General features: G+C 40.9%; 2 protein-coding genes across 4 annotated transcripts; one reads left to right on the forward strand and one right to left on the reverse strand.

The window, feature by feature from the left end:
• Positions 1–8,498: 8,498 nt before the first annotated feature.
• LOC115018472 (microfibrillar-associated protein 3-like) lies at positions 8,499–11,740 on the reverse strand. 2 transcript variants are annotated; one of them, XM_029447426.1, is made up of 3 exons: positions 11,505–11,740; positions 10,618–10,846; positions 8,499–10,094 (listed from the first exon to the last, which is right to left on the reverse strand). In XM_029447426.1, exons 1-3 carry the CDS (start codon positions 11,553–11,555, stop codon positions 9,343–9,345), a joined length of 1,032 nt encoding a protein of 343 aa, XP_029303286.1. In that variant the 5' UTR covers positions 11,556–11,740; the 3' UTR covers positions 8,499–9,342. The 2 variants fall into 2 exon arrangements, with proteins under 2 accessions (XP_029303286.1, XP_029303288.1); XM_029447428.1 differs by lacking the exon at positions 11,505–11,740 and having other exon boundaries at positions 10,618–10,861.
• A 6,614-nt stretch (positions 11,741–18,354) lies between these two features.
• Positions 18,355–24,704, forward strand: fam114a2 (family with sequence similarity 114 member A2). 2 transcript variants are annotated; one of them, XM_029448968.1, is made up of 15 exons: positions 18,355–18,592; positions 19,333–19,422; positions 19,453–19,608; positions 19,988–20,087; positions 20,435–20,536; positions 20,698–20,789; positions 21,041–21,175; positions 21,342–21,506; positions 21,593–21,716; positions 21,825–21,910; positions 22,030–22,116; positions 22,448–22,572; positions 22,681–22,753; positions 22,852–22,905; positions 23,298–24,704. In XM_029448968.1, exons 2-15 carry the CDS (start codon positions 19,354–19,356, stop codon positions 23,397–23,399), a joined length of 1,470 nt encoding a protein of 489 aa, XP_029304828.1. In that variant the 5' UTR covers positions 18,355–18,592; positions 19,333–19,353; the 3' UTR covers positions 23,400–24,704. The 2 variants fall into 2 exon arrangements, with proteins under 2 accessions (XP_029304828.1, XP_029304827.1); XM_029448967.1 differs by having other exon boundaries at positions 19,333–19,608.
• Positions 24,705–24,947: the final 243 nt, after the last annotated feature.

Consider the following 24,947-nt stretch of genomic DNA (forward strand, 5'->3'; position numbering starts at 1 on the left):
GAGCAGAGGAAAACCTTGAGTAAAAATAATGTCCTAACGGATAGAAATCAAACATGACTGATATTTCTCTACACAAGCGAATGGTTTTGCTCTTTCTCAGTTCGGGCTGTTGCACGTATATTAATCAATTAATTGACACTAAAACTGAGGGGCCTCCCAGGTTTCTCCCAGTACAGTTTGACATGAAATAAGATGTTACATAGATTGTCAATGTCATACAAGGGCAGCCACACAGGGGAGCTTAATGAGAACATCAGAGAAATGAACCCAAGGCTGTGGAGGGTGGAGAAATGAAGCATTAAAATGGTGGGACGTCTCATGGGTGCGGATAGGAAAAGATAACTTTCTTTCAGCTCTCTGAGTAGAACAAGGACACTATCCTTTAATCTTAAAACCCAAGCATCATATCTTTCTCATCTGAAGCCATCATCCCTGCATGTGTCATCCCAAGTAGTCATTGGAAAGGGCAGCCAGCTCTTTTTCTTTAGAATTTTCTTTCGATCAAACTTGAAAAGAATTTGAGTGTATACTTCAGGAGATAAGCTAATATTACTTTTACATCTTGTAGTCCATTAACTACATATCACGTGTCACTGCCGAGCGTTTTCATAAGCATAACCTTTGTTTTTTATAAAAGTGTCTTAGTTGTTAGGCCACCACAAGCCTCCACACCAGCTTCAATGCTTCTCCTTGAGGGATGAATAGCATTCTTCCACAAGATATATATAATGTTATGATGAAGATGGTCGTGGAGAGCGTTGTCTGACTCTTGACTGTGAAGATATTGTATGACTGTCATTAAGTGAGTCCTCATGTGCATGTATGGAAGCATCTGCAGTCATTATGTCTCACCCCCTCATTCACTCAGGTTTTATTACCATTTCTGTTTGTAGCTTGACAGCAGTGCACCGTCAGTGCAGTGATTTTGCAGCACAGTGTCCTACGTTCATATTACGCACATCACAATTTATGTCCAGTGCTCATGTTCAGTGGAATGTAATTGAGTGGAGGTCGGGGTGGTGGATGGGTATGCAACAACTCTGGTTGTCATGCAGGAAGCTGACGTTACATAAATCCTTCGTAAAGCTTATGATTGTTCTCATAAGCTTGAAACCTGCATTGTTTACGTCCATGTTTACTCACTAGTAGTCTTCTTCTTCACTGCATTTGTTAACATTGCTGTGTATCTCGGCGCATAACATAAAAGTATTTTACTTGCCTAACCATAACCATATCTTAACTTTAGTTAAATTGCTATCATCATTGTATTTACCTAACCTTATCCATACTGTAACTGCCATGCAAAGATATTATCGAAAGCAATGATCATGAGGGATAACTTCTGACTTCCAGCTTCAATTTGATGACGTTTACATCCACATCAGAGGAACGACGTAGGAATGTTTGCTCTCTTTAAGGATTTTTTAAGACCCCTTTTCTTTACGTGACCAAAATGTATTAGACAATTCAAAATAAACTAAAATAAACTCTCCAATTTTAACAGTTGGTGTCAGATACTACTGCAGTGAAACACATGATCCGTTGGTCAAGAAGATTCCCCTGTTTGGCTCTTTGTATTGTGTTTAGGATCATCTGCATTGCCCTGAAAATGGATAAAAAAGGCCACATGTCACTCAAATATGGATGTGAATAACCTCACATTAAAGACAACATTTTTGCCCCTGTTTGATTTTAAACCCAGCTTGCTGCAATGCATACAAAACTATACAAATGTATCGTAACTAACTTTACTGCACTGTCGTCCCTAAAGCGTCCTTAGATCCTGGAACAGTGTAAATGCAAACAACTATTTGTATATTTCTTTGATGCCAACACACACATTCACACATAGTAAACTTGTTTGCAGTGTGTCGTGTATTTGAAGATTGAGCACAGACTGTATAATTGACTTGCCAGTTGCCATGACCTACATATGACTGAATGAATGTTATTGCTATGCAGCTCATATGGAGCCCATGTTGGCAAGTCCTAAAATAATGCTGTGTAGCATGGGACTGCGTCTGACAGCTTGTCTTTGACTGATTTATGTAAATATAACCAGAGCTAAAATCTCCCATTTGAATAGTGGCTTGAATAGTGACTTGCAATCATTACAGTTATGCTACCCAGTAACTTCCAGTCTTATTTCACTGAGGAACATATCCCACCTGTCTGTGAAAGGATGGAGGAAGAAGCTGGTCAATAAATATTTCATGAGTTTCATTATTGCATATTTATAGTGTGTCTGCCACTCAGTAAATCTGTCTGAGTCCGTGCCGTGAAACAATCTTTAACCCAAGAGCCACAAAGTCGAGCCGTGCGGCGCAGGCGAGGCCGACTCATCTAATTTAACCGTCCTGCCAAATGAAGCCCACAGAGCCCTTAACCGCCAGCCAAATGACAACAAGGGCAGAATCTTGTTTGCTGATCGACTACGGTGTGAAGTTTGTCTTTGAGAGCATCAGGACACAATAGGTGCAACAGAAAAATGGGGAATAAACAATTCAATATGCCCTTCCCTAGCTGCTACTGCATTATCAAACCTTTGTATGGTTATCTTTAGGCACTTGCAGCACTTTTACGTAAAGGTTGGGGGGGAAAATGGGACTTGAGGATAAGCCAGATGTGAAATCTGTGGGTTTTAAAATAAAACAAAAGGCAAGAGGTCACTTGATAACCAGAGCTGTTTGAAAATGACAAAAATGACACAATAAAATATCAGACCTGGCATATCCATATGACGTATACAGTAACTCAGTTGGAACTTTTTAAATTGCAGGCTGGAGCAAAGGACAAGCTCCACATAAATGTGCTCTTACATATGCATATACAATTACTTTTGTTGGTTTGAACTGAACAATGAAAACGAAAATGAAAGGACCTCTGTAGCAATTTCTACAGAACCCAGAGCCCTAATTTAAGGCACTTAATCATAGTCTGACTCAGATAATGTAACAAATTATAACCTGCAACAGTCTGTGTTTGTGCCTTTGTGACTCAAATTGCTCTCAGCCCAAAGAACAAACCTGGACTACAGAGTGGAGGCAATTTCCTACTCAAGTTTTGATATTTCGCTCTAAAGTTGGAGGAAAAGGATTTTAATAACACCTAAAGGTGTTGATTGCAGCTTCAAACAAACAACATGTGCTCAGCTCTGATTTTCCTTTTAGAGAAGGTAAGCGAGCCACACTGTGCTTGGGTTTACAACGATTTAAATTGAGTGAGAAGTGACCGGATAGTTTCTTTAGCTGCAGACATTAAAAAATAATCGTGTGAATAAATAAAAGTAAAGTATTTTTTAAAACACGGAGACAATCTTATAGCAAAACGTAGAATGCTGAGAAGGTTTTTCAACACTTTGAGGGACTCTTGATAAGTCGCTCATTTGTATTTTCTCCACATTTTCTATTACAAGACACATATTTTAAACTCTATTTACTGATTTACTGCACTTTTAATTGTTTAATCTGTTTATTATTCAGGGAAAAATAGGAGAAATGTGCTAACTGAATGTTATGGTCACGCGGCCGATGCAAGAGCGATGTTTGTTGTTTACATCATTAGAAGTGTATTTGTCTCTCTGAATAAATCAGTTTACTATTATGCCATTAAAGCTGTTTCACAGCCTTGAATTATTCCCACTGATTACTTGAACATTTCCACATGTCACACATGGTTTTTCTGTTCTATGCAAACGACTCAGCTTTGTTTGTCTCCCACAAGGACAAAGACATTGTTGAGAACCAGTTAAAAAAAAGCATCAGTAGCTGGCTGTCTGAAAATAAATAGTCTTTGCACTGCAAACTGAATCTATATTATTTGATTAAGAAATAAGGTTGAGTACCGGTAGGTCCTCGGCACTCAGGATCACACTGGGAGACACTCAGATGCCGCAGAAAATTGTGAGTTGGACAGATACCTCACATGTTCTGGGCAAAATACCTTTCTGTACATGGTGGCGGTAGAGTAGAAAATAAATAGAAATAAAATCAAGTCGGTCCTGTCATTAACCATGCATGTGTGAAATGGTTATTACCAAAATGAGAGAATGACTTAACAACATATGCAAGTGTGTATATATATATATATATATATATATATATGAATGTAATAGAGGGGAATGTGTATGTAAGTAACTGCTCTGTATTTCTATATGAAATGATGTATTGTTTTTAATGTTGCCTGTGTGATGATACAGGGTAATAACGACTAATGAATTATAATATTGTTCTGTTTTTAATCACATGTCCTGGATTTCAACACACTGTTAGCACGGTGTTAATTAGAAATACAACATATTGAATTAAGAAGTTAGACAAATGTCCATGACCGATACATTTTATTTCTAATACATATAATGCTGACAGTATTCAACACTTTCTTTTGCATGTTTTCATTTTGCTTTGCCCCTGTCTACCAGAAGTGCATTAGTCAGTACTTTGTATTAATAATAGATAAAATAGAGACTGTTCAATAAGTACATTTACTATTCATTAATTCTAATTATTTGCTAGGGTAACCAAGTCTTTTTACAATCAGCTGCACATATAAAATGTTAAAACAGGCTAGCACTTAATTCAGAAAATGTGGAGAACAATGAATGAATAATTACTTGGGTTTAAGATGAAGCTTCCATTTCATGAAATGTTCCCACTTAACACCAAAGTACATACTTCTTTCCGCAGAACTGCCTAGAAAACTATTAGGAAATGACAGACCCGTGAAATAAAGAATTACTAAGTGTTCCTTTACGTCTGTCCTTGACCCCGTGAGGATTTACATCAAAGAAGGAAAAATGGTTTGGAAATATCCACCCGGACCTACCCAGAAGCTTTCAATGTGCACAATGAGGATGATGATGTTTCCCAAACAATCTCATGTTGCAGTGGTCCAAAGCCACTCACCCATGAAGACTGACCTACAACTTCCTTCAAAGCTTCATGGACACACAATCATCCCATACTGACTTCCTCATAGTCACAACCTTTCCATACGACCTCATATGGCCGGCGTCATTGTTCGCCACTTTCCCTCCAGATGTTTTCTGTCTGTGCGGTAAATATCTGTCCAAGGATGCAAGGAGCGGACGGAAGATGTGACCCCAATACCTCCACCCCAGTCCCCAGCGAGCCCAGCCTGCCGCTGTGATGATGCTGCAGCCATTATTTCCCATTAGTGCTTGACAGCGGGCCGTTTGTAGCAGCTAGACCCTGCAGAGAATCAGGTCAGCCACAGTGCCTCCGTACCTTTGTTGGCCCGTGTGCTGTCCGACCTCACATGGACCCTTCGCAGGTCCACATTTTTGTTGGAGGTTATCTGAAAATAAGGACAAACAAGCTTGACACCTACATTTGCTGTAAATAGGTTGCTTTGACTCAATGCTAATTCTTAAACAGAGCACAGTTGAAGCTTAATGTAAAACCAAACAGTAAGTAAGTATGTCAACTTTATGTATTCAGCACTTTTGAAAACTTATATTCAGTAGGGAGAAAAGAGAGAGATGGACAAGACAATGAACAATAAGAGTCTCAGTGATAATGCTATGATGCTAATGTTGAGCAGGTGTAATGTTTAACATTATCACCATGTTAACGTGCTAACGTGTATCAATCTGCACTAAACAAAAAATACAACCGATGCTGAAGGCCAAAGTATTAGACCAGGGGTCTTCAATGTTTTTCAGGCCAAGGACCCCCAAACTGGTGTAGCATGGAGAGGTGGGGGGGGTGCTGTTGGAGTTCTGTGCGAGAGGGGGTGCTGTCTGTGCGTAATGTAATAAACAATATATATCATTTTTTTTGTTTTATCTACAAACAATTTGGCGACCCCCCCTGCAGTACCCCCTGTTAGGGTTAGGGTTGGGTTAAGAAAGGTCATAGACACTTGAAACCAAGTCCTGCCCCCCCCATTTCCAGGCATTGCGAATGCAATGGCGTCAATATTCTCCCTGTGCAACGACGGGAGGTGGTAGTAAAGGAGCGTCAGGGTTAGGTGCTAGTGATACTTGGGGAGGTGGTTAGGAGCGTGTTTCAGGCCATTTGGAGTCTAATGAAGTTTGACTGTTGTGAACATTTTTGCAAACATATTTGTTCAGAAAATATGTTTGCATGTAGCATGGAGCAGGGACCTGAGGGGGGATGCTGTCGGAGTTCTGTGCGAGGGGGGGGGGGGGGGGGTGCTGTGAAGTGAATGTGCAAATATAATTTTGCAAGAATCAATGTCTGTACCAAATTGTGTGTTTTAACTTGAAAATGGGAACACACACGAAGATCACGAAGCCAGCTCCATTAGTAAATGGTTTTACCAGTTTGGTGTGAAAGAGTTTCACTGGCCTACACAGAGCCCTGAACCACACCCAACACCTTTGGGATGAACCGGAATGCCAACTGAGAGCAAGACCTTGGCTATGTAGTGTACTATATACCCAAAAGTAGATATAACGGATGGACAAATCTCCTCCAACCTGCTGTAATAAAAGTAAAGCAAGTAATCTCTTGTCTTTATAGAGAAAGCATAAGTTTGGAGTGTTTGTTCATCCTTCAGTCTACAACACAATCCAGCTCAAAGCTAAGAGGGCAACACTGTGTTTGGGATCATGCCAGTAAATTACTAAAGTGAACACACACTCACACACACACACACACAGCCAGAACAGCAGAGCTAATCACGATTGCTGCATCTACAACGAGTGCTCTCGTCTATGAACAGTTATGACGAGCACTTTTCTCATTGAGTCATTAATACATCATCTACTGTCCTCTGCTTTTTTTTTCCTTCAGGCTGATTGGAAATAAAATGTAAGTAGAAACAGTTTTCGTATGACTGGATTTTATGAGCAATTTAAATTCAAGAGGCCCAAATGTGCTGCATGCACAGGATTCATTTATTTACCCATGCATACCCAGACAATCTATGCAGTCTATGGAAGGCTCTGTCTTGCATGTAAACACACTCAACACATGCACTAGATGGTGTAAATGTGTCCTTTAGGCCAATCTCTTTATATACTTATGTATTTATTTGCCCCTTACACACACACACACATCTGCAGTGACACATTTGTTTGGTATACATCGATGAAACAGAGAGCCCACTAGAAATAATCTACCCTTAAAATCTTCCTTCCCCTTCTCCTCAAACGTCTGCTTTGGCTTGGCATGATGAATGATCGCGCCGACCAATCAATTCTATTTAGATAAGCGTGCCTCCAGAGAAGACAGAAAAGGGAAAAAGGATGGATCTTTTGAGTTATTCAACACAAGAGGCCCAAGGTTATTGTTATTTGGGCTGCTCTCCAACCGGATATTATTCAGGTAGGACAGACTGTAACACTTTGATAGCTGTATTCTAAGAAAATAACCTCTGAGAAAGTACTGAGTAAACAGCAGCTGTGTACAGGATGAGCTTATTAAAGCCTCAGCGTATCATTTACTCACCAAGGTGGAAAATGTAAGAGCGTGTGTGTGTTCCTGCAAATAAATTACAAGCAAAGATCATTTATTTATCTTCAAAAGTGTTCATTATTTCAGTGCAATTACAAACAAGTGCTAACCAGTGAACTAGCTATTTTGAACTAAAATGTTTTTCTTAAAGAACAGCTCACAGCTGATACGGCTTTAAGTCCCAGATTTCTGCGACTTGCTTGAAGAACTGAATACAGTTAGAACATCTGCAGTTGTACTAGTTTGCTGTGGAGCATTTCTCAGTGTCATAATGTGGGTAAAGCTAGAAAACGCTGTGTATAATATTCTAAATATGCACCAACCTTTCTACCAGTGCATAATTACTTAACATATTTAAATAGTTTAAACACAGTTTAGAGAAAAAGAAACAAAATGGAGAACACGAACATTGAATGAAGATAAAAAGTCTTTAAACAATGATATCAAGTGTTCAGCGACGGCGTGTAAAATGACCTTTGAGGAGCGTTTTGGCTGCTGAATGCACCAATGTTACAGTTTATATACAGAAGTGATGTTTTACCCAACAGCTCCACCCAGTGGTTCATTGGCAGTGAACCACCACACAAATATTTGCAAGTTTGTTATTGTATTTATTTAATTATTGTCTATTATAGGGTGTACATGGTACCATGAAAACCATTCAGCATCTCCTTTTAAAGTGTATATCCATGTTCATCTCACTTGCTATCTGTGATTTTCAGAATGACAGTTTTGTCTTTAACTTCAAGAGGTTAAAAAAATCATTTTAAAAAGGTCTTTATATTTAGATTTTATTGGAACACATCTTAATTTCTTAAGCCTTGTGACCCTATATAAAGAAACTGCTGCTGTGATGGACACACTTCGATTATTAGACACCTTATCCAGGATATATACAATCTGTGTTCATATCCATACACAAAACACTACATTAGAAACTTGCACTAAATGAGTCACTATTTACCTGCCACACCCACAAATGTCACAAGTTATGCAGAAAGAAAACGCCCTTCGTGATAAAAAATGAAAGTCCCTCAAACATCTTGTATTGCTTGTTTTTTTTTCATTGAAACAGTCTGAAACAAAACGTAACCAGCAATTCACTTTTTGTCTTTAATAACAAAGACCTAAATAAAGGAGACATGGAGATAGCAATTAAGTCTATGAAGTGACATGTAATTGAGGCATTATTTCTTCCACTTCTTCCTGTGAGTGTCATATGATTGACAGGACAACAATCAACACAATACAATACGGCTATTTTTATTTATTTTTTGTTCTGTAGAAGCTGACAGACTGTCAAAGTGAAAACCAGCGAACGTTGTCTTCTGAATGAGGACGAGCTCCTACGTGTTTATCTGCTGCTACACTAGCTGTGCGCAGAGACACCCACAGAATGGGACGACGCAAACATGAGAATTAAACATTAAAAATGTATATAAGACACAAGCTCTGTTGATGCAGAGTGTCGGTGGTCGTTTCTTGTTCCTCAAAGCAAAATGGGACCTCATCACTGGTTACGCATGTGTGTAATGTTAATAATGTGGCAGATGAGACCGCTGTAAGCGTGACGAAGGTCTTTCATGCAGGAAGGAGAATACACATGACTCAGCAGGTATTTTCGTCGCCACAGATGACGTCATAATGTCCAAGATCATAGATAGTATGTCCATCAAAAGAAAAACAAACATGTTGTCTTTTCTTTTCTTACTCAAAAAGATGTTGACCCAGGACTCGATAAGAAGAACTAGCATCACTAAAATCTAAAACGAAAACCAACCCCACAATTTTCTTATGTTTTTTTAATTCTTTTTTTTTTTAATCTCTTCTAAGCACGTGCAGTTCGACACCTTACACTTCAGAAGATCAGTTTCTTGTGATGGGATTCAGACTGAGATAGTTATATGTTGCTCTCATAGGACACGCTTGTTCGGGAGCCTGGCACATGGAGGCCCATCTCAGCGTCCTTATCAGAAACTGTGTGGACGGAAACTTTGACATCAATGACGTCTTCCTTGTTCCCTCCACTTGACAGCAGCGCCTGACACACCTCCACCCCCTTCTCCTCGTCTCCCCTTCTGTAGGCGGAGGCAGGGCCTATGGCCTGTCTGTTCATAGACACTGAGGTCTTAACCTGCTCTGCAGGCTGAGGCCTTGCTTTCCCCGTCTCCACGACCTCCTCGGTGAACGTGCGACAGTTTAGTAAACGCGGCGGCAGAGGAACGCTCCGAGCCAGATCCTCCATGTGACGGGCGAACTCCATGGTCTTGAACTGCGTGACCTTGGCCAGCTCCACCGTCTTGGCCGACGTGATGATGGGAATGCGCTTGGCGACCTCTAACGCCTTCTGCAGCTTCTCTGCGCCTTCGGTGCGGAAGAACTCATTGATGGCTCGCTCAGTCTTCTTCAGGTGGCTGCTGACCATGCAGAGCCGCGCCACGTTGAGGGGAATGGTGATGGAGAAGGCCAACAGGCACACGACGATGAAGTATATGCCCAGGCCACTGTCGTTGTGGGCTACACGAAGAGTGACGGTGTAGTTTTTGGTCTGGCCTGTGCCGTTGGAAGTGACGCAGGTGTAGCGGCCACGGTCCTTGAAGGAGACCACAGTGATGTTCAGGACGCCATTCTCCTGAATCTGCCACTTCTCACCTGAAGTCAGAACAGTTTTAATTTTTCCAGAAACTTTAGGGATGAGAGTTGAGAATTGTGAAAACATTGAGAACATGTCAAAGCAGCCAAAAAAAACAATTAGCGCTCAATTAATTAAAATGTTACTTAATATCATTTGAATCAACTTAGTACACAAAACACTACCTAAGATAAAATAAAGTGGTTTATATATCATATTCAACAAACAACAAAATGACTGCTTCTGCACAGAGGTGTCAGAGTTGACTGACTCAGCGTTCCATAGGAATTGAATTCTCTCAAATTAATTGTGTTGTTAACATAATAGGGTTTTTGTATTAAATACACCAGTTTCACAAAGAAATGCACATTAAGAGGAGGCATGGCATCTGATGTTTACACTATAACGAAAGCTGCCTGAGCTTAATAAAAATAACAATGAGAACGACTATACAACTTTTTTTTAATACAGTATATATAAGCGCAGAAATAACTCAAAGTTGTTAATGAGCTTATTTTCAGCTCCTCCTACACATGTTCTCACCCAGCAGAGGTCCTTTAGAGTTGAACCACTTGAAGTCATCGTAGCCTCCGGTCACATTGCACTCTATCAGCTTGCTGGATCCCTCCTTCACCACAATGTCCCCGCTGGAGTGGACGCCGGCCAGACGCATGGAGTACACTGCCTCCTCCTCGGACCCATTCTCAGCTCCGTCTGCTGTCCAGCCACCGAGCAGCAGGACTGTGAGAAGCAGGTGTGACAGGCGGCGTTTCTGAGGTGACAACATGTTGAAGGGAGTTACAGCTTCAGCTTACATTTAGACGAGAAAATCCTGCAAAACAGGAAGAGTCTCACGCAGCAACACTTACTCTTGTGTGTCTGCATAATACACTTGTCAATATTTGTTAAATATTTATTCAATCTCTCATGTATTAAATGCAGAAATTTTAATCCAAACCACGTTTTTAATCTAGATGATAAAAGGCCAAAATGTTTCTCAGTTTAAATAGTATTCTTCTATTTTGTATTAACTCTATTGATTATTCCCCTCATCATATATTATATTACAGTAATGTATACATATATCTAATCAGTTACATGGACTTTTAACCCCCACGTTTTCATTGTCTTCATTTGTTTCTCTGTAAAAAACTAATGTTATTGTTCATTTGATTGGCTTTACAATGCCAATCAAAAGTACAGATCAGTGTCGTTGTCCCTTAAAAATAAACTGAAAATGATTTATTGAAGATAATAGTTAATGAGTTAGACATTATGCACAGTGGAGAACAGTGGAGATGCCAATTAAAATTGATCCGTGAAAGGAATAGTAGATGAAAATAATTAGAAAGAGCGGAAGAAAGAAAGACAACACAACAGCAACACCACATTCACCACAAGCCAAACAGACGATCGTAAATAATTCCCACCTGCTGCTTGGACAGCGACCAAACCAACAAATCCTCGACCGACATAGACATCAAACAATGTGTGTAACTTCACGTTTGTTCCAAGATGCTCCTTTTGTTCCTATTTCAGTCTGTTACGCGGCTTTAACACGCAAAAGTTTCGCAGTGCAGACACGATCCGTCCGGCCTGTTCACTTCCTGCTTCAGGTGAGAACCAGTGGGAGGGGCTTGTTCTAAGTTCTCCCAGAATGGAGGTGGAGGAAGGTGATTTCCCCTTGTGGTGGGAAAGTATGACATGCTGTGTCAAAAGTGCTGAATTAAACATAGTTTCACTTATAGTACTTAAAAGTTACTACTACTTTTATTTGTGTATCTATTTGCCTCCAGTTAAAGGTATAAGGAATATTGCATAACACCGTTTCTTTCACGATCCAGGAAGGGGCGGGACTTTATTTTGATGGGCACACCATGCGGTCAATCAAATGTGAGTACAGACTAGGATCATACCATTATGTGAAATAAGGAAGGGGGGGAAGACGCTCCATCGAGTGTAGTGGTACAGGCCAGGTGCACACAGAGCGACAGAGAGACGGGGGCCGGATTGATCAACAGGTCGGGAAATGAGTGAAAACCGCACTGCACTCAATACTTGTATCTAAAGTGTGATAATGTTAAGACTCTGGACTTTATTTGTTTGATTTGTTTGCTGTGGTTCTGTGTTAAGTTGTTCATTTAAAGGTTTGATTAAATGTTAAACAATAGTAACTGTGTATATAACACACAAACGATAATAATAAACGATTATAATTGCTAAATTAGGCTAAAATAGAAGGCTAATAACATGAATGATCACTGGAGAGATGCTGTAATTAGTCAGAAACACACCAATCATGGTATTGTTTTTGTTGTGCGCTATTATTTATAGTTAAATAGCTAAAAATATTGTATAATATCTCTTTTGTCCCGGGTTGAATGTGCCCCTCTGACAAAACACTTTACACAGCACCTAATGTACCAAATCCATACACAATTCTGGTACAAGAATCTGATTCATTGTGGTTTTCAAATGCTTTTTCCAACTTTTCTTTGCACAAACACAGCCAGTTCTGGTATGCTTTCAATTCCAATCACAAGCCATACACTTTCACTCGTCTCTGTCAAGGCTACTGTGAGTCTCCAACACTCTATAATGAGGCGCTTCGGTCCAGTCATGAGCCACTGGCACTCAGCCCTGGCACTGCTCTGTTGCAGTATGTAGATGATCTCCCTCCTAGACATGCCCAATGTTACTGTGAAACTTCGTACTACACTTAACACTGCTTCTCCTTTACCCACTCGAGGCGAGGAGCATAACTGTTTGGCGGAACTAGATATTCTGTGCACTCCCCGCCCTGATCTGAAGGACACACCTCTCACTAATTCTGATTTCATTCTTTTTGAAGACGGCTCTGCTTCCAGGGATCCCACATCCGGCCTAACACGTGTTGGTTTCTCTGTTGTCTCTCAACATGACGCACTCATTTCTGGCTCTCTTCCTCATCACCTCTCAGCACAGGCAGCAGAGCTGATTGCTCAGATAGGCAAATTATTCAGTATTCCCACGCTTGAAACTCGACCATTGTATCTGAGGTAGACTGAAGGTCATCGTATTGGTTTTATTGTGTCTGTCCAACACCTAAAACTGTGTGACTTAATGAACCTTCTTTACAGATAATTAATACTCCAAAGAAAAGTTTATTTCTCAAGAATCTTCATTTCAGCATTTTAGACTTCACTGGTAATTTGTTTAGAGACTTAATTCAAACTTGCCACCACAGTCTGGTAAACGGTGCTACTCATTGTGTGTGAGGAAGATGACAAGTGTTGTTGGTGGTGGCATGAGGCTGTAACTGTGTAAAGGGTGTGATGGTATTAGCTAGGGCTGTAACAGTTCATGTATTCATACTGAACTGTCATGTGACGGGGGTCATGGTGCGGTGCATGCAGCAGAACACACAATATGAACATCGATGCACGAACCAACGTTCACAAGCTCCACAACACGAGCTGAGGTCAGCACAACAAGACGATTCAGTCCGTCACACTTTAGCTCGTGCAAATGAAACGGCTGCAGGTTCCCGGTGACGTCAGATACAACAGCAACGAAGAGAGAGTTGTAAATAAGAGCGGGATGGTGTGTCGCGTTGCTCCACTGCTGTAGGGGATGAGAGTGGAAACATCCAACATGCTAACGACATTCGAAGGCATCACCCAGATCAGCAGGATGATACAAAATCCTGCATTCAAAATCTTATTAAAATAAAAGTACTGAAGTATTGGCATTAAAATACTTAAAGTACCAAAAGTAAAAGCACTCGTTATGCGTAAAGGTCCATTTCAGAATCACATGAAATGACTGGATTATGATTATTGATGCATTAAGGTGGAGATCATTTGAATTACTTTGTAAACTGCTGCTGGACCTTTTAACCTATAAGTACATGTCAATGATTATTTATTAGTTTATATGTTGTATTAGCTCAAAATCTCAATCTGTAAAGTAACTAAAGTTGCTAAATAAATGCAGTGGAGTAAAAAGTATAAAGTAGCATAAAATTAAAATGCTCAGGTAAAGTACAAGTATCTGAAAATTGTACTTAAGTACTGACGATAATCATGTATTGAAAATCAGATATCCTGACAGCCGTGGTGTGAATATACAGCGATTGTGTTTTATTGTAGGGATATCGGTGGAGGAAATGTGTCATGCAATGAGAAGCAGCTTCCTTTGCTTTCCATGTGTTCCTGTAACTTATCTTGTGCTCCACAGAGGATACAACAAGTGATACTATTTGCAAATGCCACTTGACCCAGATCTGCAGATGAGCACATAGAGAGGGAACAGGTGGCACACTTGTTCTTCCTATAACACAAGTAGAGGTGAGCACCTCCCAGTGTGCACTCTAGAGGGCAGCAGTGACTGCAGATTCAAAATGCTGTGTACAAACAATCCTACAAGCACCAGTAGAGCCTGTACTGTAGGCAGAGCAAAGTCATTTGGTGCATTGATGGTAACTCATTCACAGAGAAAAGAAACAGTGAGAGCTACTTTTAAGGAGACCTTGGAACAATGACTGTAGTTTCTAGAAGGTGGCACCAAATGCATGTGCATTGAATCATTGAATCTGTCACTGTGCGTGTGCCTGAAAGACAACATCATTATAACAGCTGAGAACAAACTTTGTCACATTAATGTAAAGAACTAGCGAGCCAGAAGGATAAACAACAACATTGAGGGATGGCTACAAACTTTAGCTGCTACTAGTTTACGAAGCAAAATATATTTCTAAAATGCAAATCAGTGTGTAAAACTAATTGCGTTTGAAAAAGGGATTTATGCTCCAGTGAGCACTTCAGCAACACAGTGAAGCTGTAGCAAGTCTGTTCTACAACCAAAGACAATTACAAGCGGCAGCAATGCTTTTAAAATGGTAAACACGACCCGTCTCCTCAGTCGGCGGGGTCTAATGTATTTATATTTTATTTTGCCAACATTAGATATTCTTGGGAGGGAGCTCCGTGTTGTCCATGTGGCTGCTGGTGGCGTCCAGAGCTGCAGCAGGCTGAGGACTAAACACATGCTGAGTTAGTGAACTCTTCAAAAACCTGCAAACATCCTTTTTCTATCAAACAACCTGACCTCATGTCCGGTGACTCTTCCAGCTGGATTGTGTTCACGGGGGCTGCAGGCATGATGACACCTGGTGTTAGAGCTTCACCTGTGCTGTTGAATAGAAACCCAGACAACCAGCAGCCTGCGCTTTAGACAGCCTGCTGGGGTCGATGATTGGAGGAATATGTCGTCCTTCTGCTTAGCGAGCAGAGAGAGAGAGACAGCAGGGAATAGCAGCACATCCCCTCTTACTCTGTCAATTAAGCGTTTATTCAACAAACCAGATGGTGATTGTTGGAACCGTAGAAAGAAACAGAGAAGGTTTGTGCAATATAAACAAACTGAGTGCAAATCGAGTAACAGACATGAAAACACCCAAATATAACTTATAAGAAAGGGGGGAACTACAATCAGAACAGCAACAACAACAACAGCAACAACAACAGCAACAACAAGGACACACACACACACACACACGCATGCACGCGCACGCACACGCACACGCACACGCACACGCACACACACACACACACAAACTGCCCAGCTCCACTGCCTACATCCAGTGGCATCCTTTATTTGTTCTGCTAAAAGTGATAAATAAATCCTTAATCATGACTCAGCATTGAGCGGATCAGCAGCTCTGCTGATGAAGGATGAGTCAGCACTTACCTTTCTTCAAACTGCACCGTCCTCACGCCCTCGATGGTCCTGGTGTTCGCTGAAGCAATACGTTTTTCCTTGTGCGGTGCGAGGGTCTGAGGACAGAGGGTCTGAGGACAGAGGGTGTAAGGACAGAGGGTCTAAGGACAGAGGGTCTAAGGACAGAGGGTGTAAGGACAGAGGGTCTAAGGACAGAGGGTCTAAGGACAGAGGGTGTCGTATCCTGTACAGTCTGTAAAGCACACTGAGACAAATGTGTCATTTGTGATATTGGGTTATACAAATACATTTGATTTGATTTGATGAACAATGTAGCAAAGAAACGCTGGATAAAGTCAGCAGGGGAAACATTTGGCAGGAGTTTATCCTTGTGAATGAGTACAGAAGCATGTGTTTGGTTCTCTCAGGTGAGAAGAGGACAAAGGACAGTATAGGACACACATAGAGAGATGGGATTGATATACCTGTTTTTGGTTTGTCTGGTCATATTTTGTATCAATAATTATATGACCATAAATAAAAGAAGAAGAAAAACAAAGTGGAAATTGAATCTCACATTATTTTAATTACACAAAATATGAATTGTGAACATGTTTATAAAATGATTCTCTCCAGTCTGGGCTATCGGCCCCTTCATTAAACTATTAAGAAAGTAAGTTTTTCTTCTTTTTCAAATCAAATCAAATGTATATAGCCCAATATCACAAACTACACATTTGTCTCATGTTGCTTTACAGACTGTACAGGATACGACCCCCTCTGTCCTCAGACCCTCTCATCGCACAAGGAAAAACTTCCTAAAAGAAACCCCATAATTAAAGGAGGAAATGGAAGAAACCTCAGGGAGAGCATAGTTTAGTACAATTCTTTCTGGCAGAATCTGTCATTATGGCCAACTTCATTTGTTCTTGCCCTGCACAATGAGCCTTTTTACTTTTTATATACTCAAGTACATTTCATTGATTCTACTTTTGTACCTACTTTTTTTACTACTACTTGTTCTACTTGTAATAAAGTATTGTTAAACTTGTTTATGTGTTTCTGTCACATGGATACTCAGAATCAGAAACCCTTTATGTGTACATTGCAACAGCAAAGGGACAGTGCAGGTGAAATGCAAAATAAAATAAGTAGCTAATATATTAAATAAGGAGACAAACGCACGTGCAATAAAATAAGTAAACAACTATGGTAGAAATAAGTAACAACAATACATCAGGTGAACTAGCAGACAGAAAGACTGCATGTGTTTCTGTCTTGGAGCCACCTGATGTGTCTGCTTGTCAGGGTTCAAGTATAAAGAAGAGGAACTTCTGGTCAATCTCAGAGCATTGCAAGCCTCACATTCCCTTTGATGAGAGTACATTTCAATAAGTGGTCATGGCACCTGGAGGAGCTTGTGTCCAAAGCTTCAATCATTCCTCCCTAAAGAAACAGATCAGACAGAAACTCCTGGTTAACTCAGTGTCTGTGTGTCTGCGCAGATCAATCTCATTTGCACTTGAACGTCTGTCACCTCTCTGTGAAATGAGCAGTGACCCAGGTGTCAGATGAGAAATGATTTATAGCCTGAGCTTTAAAGTGATGTTTGGTCAAAGGAGGCAGTAGATTAAAATAAAAGGGTATCTGTGTCACGGTGGGGAAAAGGTGAGGACTCAAATGCAAGACGGCAGACGAGGAGATTAACAAAAAGAGGGCTTTATTCCAAAAAGCTTACAAAATAACAAAAATACAAAAGGTAAAAAGTAAACTGATAAAAGAAGCAAAATCGCTGTGAGCAAAATCTCTATCGGTTACATGTCGACAAGAAAATAAAGTCACTTAAACAAACACGTTTTCACTTCAATGTTTTTATTTATCGCGCGATATAAAACAATACTGTGGGTTTTTAGCACATACACTATGTATTCACATAATACACCATACAGCTACAAAGAGAGAGAGACTGAACAAAAACACTTTTTATTACATACGGCATCCATGACATGAAAATAAAGAAACAAGAACAATCTTAAAAACTCAAAAAGGAATGTAGTCGTGTAGGTTCATTATTTATTTATTTATTTTTGAACGGGCCAGGGTCCAAGTCTCTGTCCTAAATGTGGAGAGTGTTGGTTAAATGAGGTGTTCTTCTAAAGTGGTAAAAAAAAAAAAAAATTAACATCAATACCTTTTATTTTTGAGAATTATTAAACGTCTTTTCACCGGAAGTTTTAATTATTTTATTTTGCTTTTTCCGGAAGTACTGTTTTGATTGTATTTACATTACATGATGGGTAATCCTTGCTTCAAGCTAGCTCACGAGAGCTAGAAAGAGACCGGTAGCACGGTGTGTTGCCCTTCAAAATTAAATCATAATCAAATAATATATATTACATTTAAACCAAACTTTTCAGAAGTCTGTAATTGTATTGCAAAAATACATTTGGGATGCCTTTTAATTTGTTTCATCAGACAGATTCCCACTTAAACATATTTATTTTAAACCGTATTTGTTTTAACTCAATGTTTTTAAACTACTACTTTTATTTCGAAAATTCTAACCGGATGTTTCTCAGTGTGGCTAACTGTTGGACCTGGTCAGTGAAAACAAAATGTGACGTGGCTAATCCTGTTGGACAACAAGAATGGAGAAAACCTCAAGCATTAAACTGTTAACTGGACAACTAAAAGGCGTTTAACGTGTAGAAACCGAAGTAAAGACGATAAACCTATGTGTTGTTGATTTGGCGAAGGGAACTGTTAGCAGGCTGGTGGTGAGGTTAACGGCTAGCATCAAGACTTTGACAGGGAAAAGGTGAGTTCGTAGCAAACGTATATCAATGTGTCAATACGTTGATAGTTATTGAAACAGCTTTATATTGATAAAACAAATCTTAGGCTACTCCTAGTCATTTTGCCAAATAGTGGTTAGCTTACAAAATGCACTAGCATCTCACAGTAAGGCATGCATAGCAATTATACTAATACTACAATAATACCGATTGTTAATAGCATATGGGACTGAATTTAAGGTTTATGTAATACACCCCCTCATATCAATTCTTGTTACTATTGAGTTTGCTTCATGCACAGAGGTACTATACTGTTTGTGTATACAGTATATGTTTTTTGTGTGATTTGGACCCCTTTTGTTGCAGAATGAGTTTTACAAATCCCACACTGGACTTTAAACTCTCTCCAGCTGCACAGCTGAGTTGTTGATTGCTGTTCCGTGATGTGTTGTTGAAATGCATTCTGGGAAATGTATGATACCACTGATTGAAGGAAAGTGGTTTCACCGAAACAGTGAATTACAGCATTTCATTACAAAGTAACAGTGTTTTGATATAACAGTGGAGGAATGATTGGATTTTTTCCATAGACATCTAAGCTGGACACTTTAAGAGTCTCATTTGTTTATTTCGTCATGTGATGTGTTAGAAAACCCTCGAAATCGTAAAATCTTCAGCTAACCCTGTCTTCAGTTCTGTTCAGTACAAACCAGCTCTGCATTAACTTTTTGTTTTTATCCTTTGTTATATTTTCACTTTAAAGGCTATGTACTAAAACATTAAGATGTCAGACAGCGAAGCTCCAGAGGCTCCGGCCGCAGAGGCTCCGGCCGCAGAGGCTCCGGCCGCAGAGGCTCCGGCCGCAGAGGCTCCAGCCGCAGAGGTGACACCAGAGATTCAGGATGCCTCCTCGCCGACCGCACCTGACAACTCGACTGACGTGGCCCCGACGAGGAAAGCCAGGAGGAGACCAGATGTCAAACCTGAAGCCAAAGTTGAGGAGATGCCGAAAGTAGAGGAGCAGCCGCCAAAGGCACCGGTGAGAAAGTGATTGTTTATACTCCACAAAACTTACAAATAATGTTAAAAAGGGTAAATGACTTCTGCGGGAATGCCTTCCCAATCATCTGTCTGGTCATCTAGTGACCTCCTGACCTTACACTAAATAGTACAATGTGTTGCATAAGGGGTTAACTGTGATTTTTAAACAAGCTGCAGTTTGTTTTGCAAGTGTTATACGTTAGTGATAATCCTCCACTAACCCCGGTGTCATACCAAAGGTCACTTCTTTTTGTGTGATGTGTCTTTCTTTCTATTTCTCATTTACAACCTCAGTTTCTTGCTCTTTCTCTCTCTCTGTTCTTTCCCTCATACTCCTTGCGTCCTCACCCTCTCTATCCTCTTCTACTCTCTCTCAGACACCTAGTGAGTCCACTGTGTCTCAGGGTGGTTGGGGATATTGGGGCAGCTGGGGGAAAACCATCTTATCCACAGCGACAGCTACTGTGGCCACTGTCGGTGAGTAGTGAACCAACCCGATCTTTCTGTGTGATATACACAATGTGCATCGTGATCTTTTCAGTTTTCTACTCGTCTTCTAATCGCATGCTTACGCTTTGTCTTGCCTTGGTCTTCATTTGAAACAAAGCAGCATGCAACGTAGCATTACAAGTGTTTATTTAAAGCTTTAGTGGTTAAGAATGCAGACTTGAAGATATGTGAGATCTATGAACCTTCAATGTAATGTTTTAAATGTAGGTGTGTGTGTACATGCATGTGTATTACTTGTTATAATACAAAAGTTAGGGAACTCACTTAATATACATCTATACTTTACATGTTGCTTGTCTATTTTGTCCCTCCAGGCCAAGGGCTCACTCAGGTGATCGAGAAGGCAGAGACTTCGCTGGGAATCCCCAGTCCAACCGACCTCTCATCGCAAGTTGAGGAAGAGCAGAAAGAGCAAAGTAAGGCATTACTGTACGCTGTGTTAACTGCTCCAATCATCATGGATCTACCCGTCTTGTACACAAACATATATGAATATGAGTCAATTTATCACACATTTTCTCCATATTGTGTTAGCCTTGTATAACAGTACGCATCGTGTTTGTTTCTCCTCCTGCAGGTGAGACGGACAAAGCGGCGGGAGATGGATCGGCGGCGATGGGAAGTGCGATGGGAATGCTGTCGTCGCTCACCAGCGTCGTCCAGAGCACAGTAAGCAGAAATATCATCGGTGTTTTGTTCCTTGGAAGGAGGAAGTTCACATTCTTAAGTGCATCTCTAACATTCAGAACCAAAAGCGTACAGCTCTTGAGAGTCGGTTGCTGCTTATTACAGCTCCGCGCCACTTTTTCAAGCCAATTCAATTGGATTCATCTTTTACACACGGTCCAAGACGGTAAATATGAGCACGACTCTGTGCTTTCAGTTGAAAACGACACAAGTCTTATTTCATCTCCTCTCAGGGGAAAACGGTGTTATCGGGCGGTCTGGATGCTCTGGAGTTCATCGGGAAGAAGACGATGGATGTGATATCAGAAGGTGATCCCGGCTTTAAGAAGACCAAAAGGCTGATGAACAGGAACTCCACGCTGTCTCAGGTGGGCAGACCGGGGTCATGACTAAAGAGCGTTCTTTCTTGATGTTTATGTTTTATTAGCATAAAACAGAAATAAACTTCCGCTGACTCGCACTACTTTGACTCCTGATTGTCTGACGGGTAGCTCTCCCACTCTCTCTCAACCTTTCATCTCTTTCATCTCGTAGGTGTTGAGGGAGGCGAAGGAGCGGGAGGAGCTGCAGACTGCAGAAAAAGAGTTTTCAGAATCCGAGAAGAAGCTGGTCGCTCACTATGGGATGCTGTTTGACGAATTTCAGGGTCTGTCACACCTCGAGGCGCTGGAGATTCTGTCTCGAGAGAGCGAGTCTAAGGTACGACGACGCCTGCTGAGGATCAATAGACGTGCTGAGATCAATTTGATGTGATAACACCCTCACATGTGTGACTGTTGCTGCAGGTGAAGTCAGTGCTGACCACTCTGTCAGGAGAGGAGCTGCTTCAGCTCAGAGAAGAGCTGGATCTCATCAAGGACTCTTTCTCTCTGGTGGAGTTTGATGACGAGGAAGTGGACGAGAAGAAAGGTAACATCTCTGTCAAACGCTTTAAAGAATGGCTGCACCGCAAGAGGAATACAGCGACATATAAACCACAGTTAATGTCCCACTTGTAACACACACTTCTAACTCCAGATGAAGACGGCTCAGAGTTTGAGAGGGAGATAACGGAGGCCTTGGAGGGTCTCAGTGTCACAGCCACAGCTGACAAACTCAGCAAGGTGTGTGTGTGTGTGTGTGTGTGTGTGTGTGTGTGTGTGTGTGTGTGTGTGTGTGTGCGTGTGCGTGTGTGCGTGTGTGTGTGTTAGTACAGCTGACCATGTTCTCTAACGTCCAACAGGCCTGTAAGAGCACCTGCAGCCAGATCACCGACATGAGCAGAACAGAGAAGGAAGAGGAAGAAGTAGAGAAAACACTTCCTGTAGAGGTATGCTGGTCTCATCATACTTAACATTACCAAGAAGGAAATCATTGTAAGTCACGATCAGACTTACTTGCTTATTTTAAACTAATAGCTTTGTTACAAGGCGTGGGAGTGCTGTCGTCTTTAATCAGAATACTTAAGGTGACAAGTTACTTTTAATTTACTGAGAGATTGTAAAGCCGTAGAAGCTTCAGGCACTTTATTGTAAAGCTGGATGATGTTGTATGTTTCAGTCCACACAGTTTCCTCTGCATGTGGTTTCATGTCACAGCAGAGTGTGTGTGTGTGTGTGTGTGTGTGTGTGTGTGTGTGTGTGTGTGTTACATTTTGTCAGGAGGTTCATGCTGCAGCCATCAGGAGTCTGGCGGAGCTGACGGCTCGATCCATCGAGCTTTTCCACAAACTGGCCGAGATGATCCTTTTCTCCCACGGCCTCACAAAGCCCAGCGTTCTGTCACAGTAAGACGACTTTGACTTTCAGTTTGGAGACACTGCAGGAGCTGCAATGTAGAAAGTCACAGTTTCATCTGTACTTTAAGTAAGCGTGTGCGTTTTGTCCGTGCTCAGGTTAACCGTCGTCCTGTGTAAAGAAATCTCTCTGCTTTCCAAGAAGTTCACTTCCTGCTTAACAACAGCAGGGGTAAGTGTGATGTTTCTCACTTAACTCTGTGTTGACACATCACTGCTGCTGTTTACTCATCAGAGAGGGACATGTGATCTAAACCTTCTGTTTTACAGTCAAACGAGAAGGGAGACGTCCTCAACCCGCTGATAACAGGAGTCTTTTTAGAGGTTTGTGTCCGAGCACTACAGCACTCTCATCACACACACTAGAGATACAAATGCAATGTGTGACTGAATTCATTTTGTCGCCTGTGTAATGGGTCTGTTTCTCCTTGAAATACATAAAGAAGTGTCAAAAATGACTTTTCCACAGTTTCCCAGTCAACTCTTGGACCTTTTTTATCTTTAGCTTCTGTTTTGCTCTGTAATCAGTAAACACAAGATCAGTTCTAGTAGCTCTGCAAACAAGTCTGAGCCTGAATATCATGTGAAGGAAGACGTCCAGCAGTTGGATTTTCTGTATTTGTGTCATCGGGCTTTTACAGGCACTAAAAGGAATATTTCAGAATGATTTTGAGTGAATGATATTGTCGTTGACATGTTATTCTTTTTGCTCACAGGCGTCCAACAGTGCGTCTTACATCCAGGATGCTTTCCAGCTGCTGATGCCCATAGTGGAGATCTCCCACATCGAGAGGAGAGCTGAAACCACTCAGCAGTGACCCGCTGACCCTCTGCTCTCCGTCGCTGCCGTCACAGCAGAGAACTGACGCATCTTTAAAACTTTTATAAAACATGGTCTGCGTCGGCTCTTACTATGTCTGGGTTTCAGCTCTCAGGACAAACAAATCTATTTCACACCTGGGAGGCAAAGTGTGTTTTTGTTAAACAGTGTTTTCTTGCGTTGCTGGTGCACTTGTTGAGCACAGTAGATGTGCTGATGGAAGCACAGGGTTGAGAAGTATTTCTGTTAAACGGGGAGCGACTAGTTCTTCCTTTTATTCTAACATGTACACTATCTGACAGCACTTGTCCTTTTTTTTTTTTTTTTTAAATCTCTCCTCTGAACGCCGAGATTCTTCTTCATCTGGAGCCTCCACTTCAGACACCTAGCTCCCGCCACACTGCTGCGGTCTCTCCCATACGGCGGCAATTACTCTCACTGCCAGGGGGGGAGAAGAAGTTCCGACCTTAAGCTTAAACTTTAAAATCTCAAATCTGCCTTGGAGAACACTTAAAAAAAGCAACATGCAGGATGGATTTGTCTCATAATAAATAGTAAGATATATTGCTAATGTATTTTTCTCTTTACTGCACAGAGAATAGATGATTTTCTATGCATGTCTCTCTAAAGCACTGGTCCTGGAGCAGTTGGGGGCTGAGAAGTATCGGACAAACAGACAGTGTTGGGGCCTAAACGTGTAACCTCCCTTATAATGCAAACTGGCTTCTGGCTGATTCTAGAAGCCTTGAATTATTTAATTGAATATCCAACACAACGTATATTGTTCTTTTAGATTTTGACGACCGTGGTATCATGGTATACTCACATGTTTTGTACCACAATATTAGCTTTAAATAAGTATTTCCTGTCATCTGCAAATACAAGGCATCCATACATCTGTCAGTGATGCTCTTTGTGCAAATCACTACTCTCTTTTGCCAACTCTAGAACACCAAAAATGACACACAACCCCTGATGTATCTGATACAACTCAAAGCTCTGTGTAATCTCTATTCTCCACTCTTTATTGTTATCTCATTCATTATTCATGAAACTTCAGGTGTTTAATAATCAACAAAGGAGCTTCTATCTGCCAGGAAGATTGTGATATTGAGCGGCGTGTTGTGGGCATGTACAGTGTTATTTTTCGAGCAATATACTGTATTGTGTATATCGGATATTTGAGATGCTTTTCAAATAAATGTGCTTTCATATAGGCCCAATCTGTGATTTGTGTGTAAATGTAAATTACAGATTTAGTCGACTAGTTTTAGTTTTGTCTATTAAAAGACGTGTCAATCAATGTGGAAGTTATAACAGGTTAAAATTCTGTGTTTTGGTCTGGGTGTGTTTTTCCTGATTTAGCTGCAATGAATTGAAATGTTAATGCTACAGCATACAATGATATTTTAGTGTGTGCCTTCAGTTTGGGAAACCTCCATCCAACGCTGACTGCAAGCCAGGTCTCATCACCCATCAGTGTTGGACCTTATTGTTGCTCTTGTGGTTGAATAGGAACAAATCCCTGCAGTGGAGGCTGTTAATA

Source organism: Cottoperca gobio, chromosome 14, assembly GCF_900634415.1.
Source record: "Cottoperca gobio chromosome 14, fCotGob3.1, whole genome shotgun sequence".
Taxonomy (NCBI): Eukaryota; Metazoa; Chordata; class Actinopteri; order Perciformes; family Bovichtidae; genus Cottoperca; species Cottoperca gobio.

Excerpts from the sequence above, each read along its gene's own strand:
- fam114a2 (XM_029448967.1), top strand. The coding sequence starts at position 19,354 with ATGTCAGACAGCGAAGCTCCAGAGGCTCCGGCCGCAGAGGCTCCGGCC. Across the intron at positions 20,790-21,040 it reads CCAGCGTCGTCCAGAGCACA|GGGAAAACGGTGTTATCGGG; the intron begins GTAAGCAGAAAT and ends ATCTCCTCTCAG. Across the intron at positions 22,117-22,447 it reads AGAAAACACTTCCTGTAGAG|GAGGTTCATGCTGCAGCCAT; the intron begins GTATGCTGGTCT and ends ACATTTTGTCAG.
- LOC115018472 (XM_029447426.1), bottom strand. The coding sequence starts at position 11,555 with ATGTCTATGTCGGTCGAGGATTTGTTGGTTTGGTCGCTGTCCAAGCAG. Across the intron at positions 10,847-11,504 it reads GGTCGCTGTCCAAGCAGCAG|AAACGCCGCCTGTCACACCT; the intron begins GTGGGAATTATT and ends TTGTCACCTCAG. Across the intron at positions 10,095-10,617 it reads CTCTAAAGGACCTCTGCTGG|GTGAGAAGTGGCAGATTCAG; the intron begins GTGAGAACATGT and ends TTCTGACTTCAG.